The following is a 1,904-nucleotide window of genomic DNA, read 5'->3' on the forward strand; positions in this document are numbered from 1 at the left end:
TTCTCCAAACATTTTTCGATCGTCTTTTATCAGATGAAATCAACAAGCACGTACCAAATGATCTGGCTTGATATCACACAAATATCTTTGTGTAATATAATAATGACAACCGATATGTTTCAGTGTGTAATCAAAAATGTTTTTATTATGAACAATTGAAATAAGCTTGATATTTATTAAGTGCTTATATAGATGAAGTGCAATACGCATTCACAGTTTTTACGTATCATAGTATTACAATCAAAATGTTATTTTGCAAACGTACATCTTTCACATTCTTCACGTTCGAAACATGAATTATAATTGAGGCGCCTTGTAAAAGAATCAGCAAATAACTCGCCAGCAGCTTGAACCGATTGAATATTGCTGCCCAGTCCATCAACTAATTGAATAATCCAGTAATTGAAAATATCACAAATTGAAATAAAAAAAATGATTACTTACGCAATTTAGTAACTGTGGGAACTGGTATTGTGCATTCTCCACCTGCAGAATATTTACAAAAAACGTCCATCAAAATATGTTGTACTTTTTAGATTTTTTATAGATTTGAAATTCAATAATTCAAATAAATTTGGAAACAAAGTGAATATTGAATTATTTAATTTTATGCCATAGGCTGTAATTTCAGTAAATATCTATTAATAGTGTATGAAATATCTTATTGTGCCATACCGTCATGTTTAACGCCACCTGGGAGTGGGACTTCTTCTGGGGCAGCTGGGACTGGGACTGGTGGCATATCTGAGGCACCTGGGACTAGTGGGACTGGGAGTGATGGATCTTTTGTTGTAATTTTTTTTAGATTAGATAGTTTTTTCTTAAAGGGGAAAATTTAAAATATAGTTAGAAATATACCCGGAGAAGCGACGCAAACTCCGACGGTCAGAAGTGCAACGAATAATAAGAATTTCATTTTGATTTCGAATTTGACTGTTTCAACTGAATGATTCAAGTGAAATTGAATTTTTTTCGAAAGCGAAAACCATATGCAGATATGGTGCTGATGAATGATGTAGCTCAAAAATAAACAAATGTGTTTCAAAATTAAACAATTTCGGAAATAGAATTTTGTCTGTACAAATAATCTGTGCGTAAATTGGTTTTTGTTTATTTCCATGCGTGGAGGAGAGGCACAATAACTTGGAAAAAAACATTTGTTCAAATAAAATCTCAAATTCATTGCATCCGTACAAAAATTCACACTTTTGGCGATTTTATCTTTCCACAGAGAGAGAGAGATAGAGAGACACACACACACATCATATATTTTGAATTATTTATACGTCAATAGTCTAGAATTTGGTAGTTATTAAATTAGTACTGCAATACCAGTGTATGTTCAACATCTTTCGGGAAATAAATATTCGTTCGCTAAAGAAAGAAATTTGGAAACAGTGCGGAAAAGTTAGACTTACGGATGTAAGTTCCTTTTTATTTGAGACGTGCAAGCTTCAGAATTAAAGTTTCGATGCATTTTATTATACCAGTTTATTTATATATTTATTTGCATTTATTTTCTCCTTTTACGTCATATTATTAAAATATAATCTGTTTGATGGTAAACCCATCTACGTACATTTGTTTAAGTTAATTTTTTCGAATATCTTTTTTGCGTCATTGCGTGCAGTTTGCGCTATATTTTCGTGAAATGTCGTAAAATATATACGAATTGTTTGAGATCATGACTGGTGAAATACCAAACAAGAATGCTCTCATGTAATTTACGACAGTCATAAAACCTTTTTTTTTTTGATTATTTATTTTGATAAGAAAATAATATTCACAAGGTTTCACGGTAATTTAAGTTACTGCAACCATACATAGACCATAATTTCAGTTTATTCCCAAAATTTCGGTTCCATGCGGAAAAGTCAGCTTGCGTACGTAAGCCTTTTTATTTT

The 1,904-nt window shown here is 31.5% G+C and overlaps 1 protein-coding gene across 2 annotated transcripts; it reads right to left on the reverse strand.

The window, feature by feature from the left end:
* Positions 1 to 153: 153 nt before the first annotated feature.
* LOC116351187 lies at positions 154 to 1,836 on the reverse strand. 2 transcript variants are annotated; one of them, XM_031783267.1, is made up of 4 exons: positions 859 to 1,836; positions 676 to 768; positions 445 to 486; positions 154 to 382 (listed from the first exon to the last, which is right to left on the reverse strand). In XM_031783267.1, the coding sequence occupies exons 1-4, from the start codon at positions 1,181 to 1,183 to the stop codon at positions 249 to 251; spliced, it is 594 nt and encodes a 197-aa protein (XP_031639127.1). In that variant the 5' UTR covers positions 1,184 to 1,836; the 3' UTR covers positions 154 to 248. The 2 variants fall into 2 exon arrangements, with proteins under 2 accessions (XP_031639127.1, XP_031639126.1); XM_031783266.1 differs by having other exon boundaries at positions 164 to 382; positions 676 to 783.
* Positions 1,837 to 1,904: the final 68 nt, after the last annotated feature.

Source organism: Contarinia nasturtii, unplaced genomic scaffold, assembly GCF_009176525.2.
Source record: "Contarinia nasturtii isolate CC-2019 unplaced genomic scaffold, AAFC_CNas_1.1 Cnas_scaffold_4835, whole genome shotgun sequence".
NCBI classification, from domain to species: Eukaryota; Metazoa; Arthropoda; class Insecta; order Diptera; family Cecidomyiidae; genus Contarinia; species Contarinia nasturtii.

What these genes read in the sequence shown, in the direction of transcription:
- LOC116351187 (XM_031783266.1), bottom strand. Translation starts at nt 1,183, where the DNA reads ATGAATTTGAGATTTTATTTGAACAAATGTTTTTTTCCAAGTTATTGT. An exon ending in AGTTTGCGTCGCTTCTCCGG is followed by an intron (nt 784 to 858) that starts GTATATTTCTAA and finishes TTACAACAAAAG; the next exon opens with ATCCATCACTCCCAGTCCCA. An exon ending in TCCCACAGTTACTAAATTGC is followed by an intron (nt 383 to 444) that starts GTAAGTAATCAT and finishes TTATTCAATTAG; the next exon opens with TTGATGGACTGGGCAGCAAT.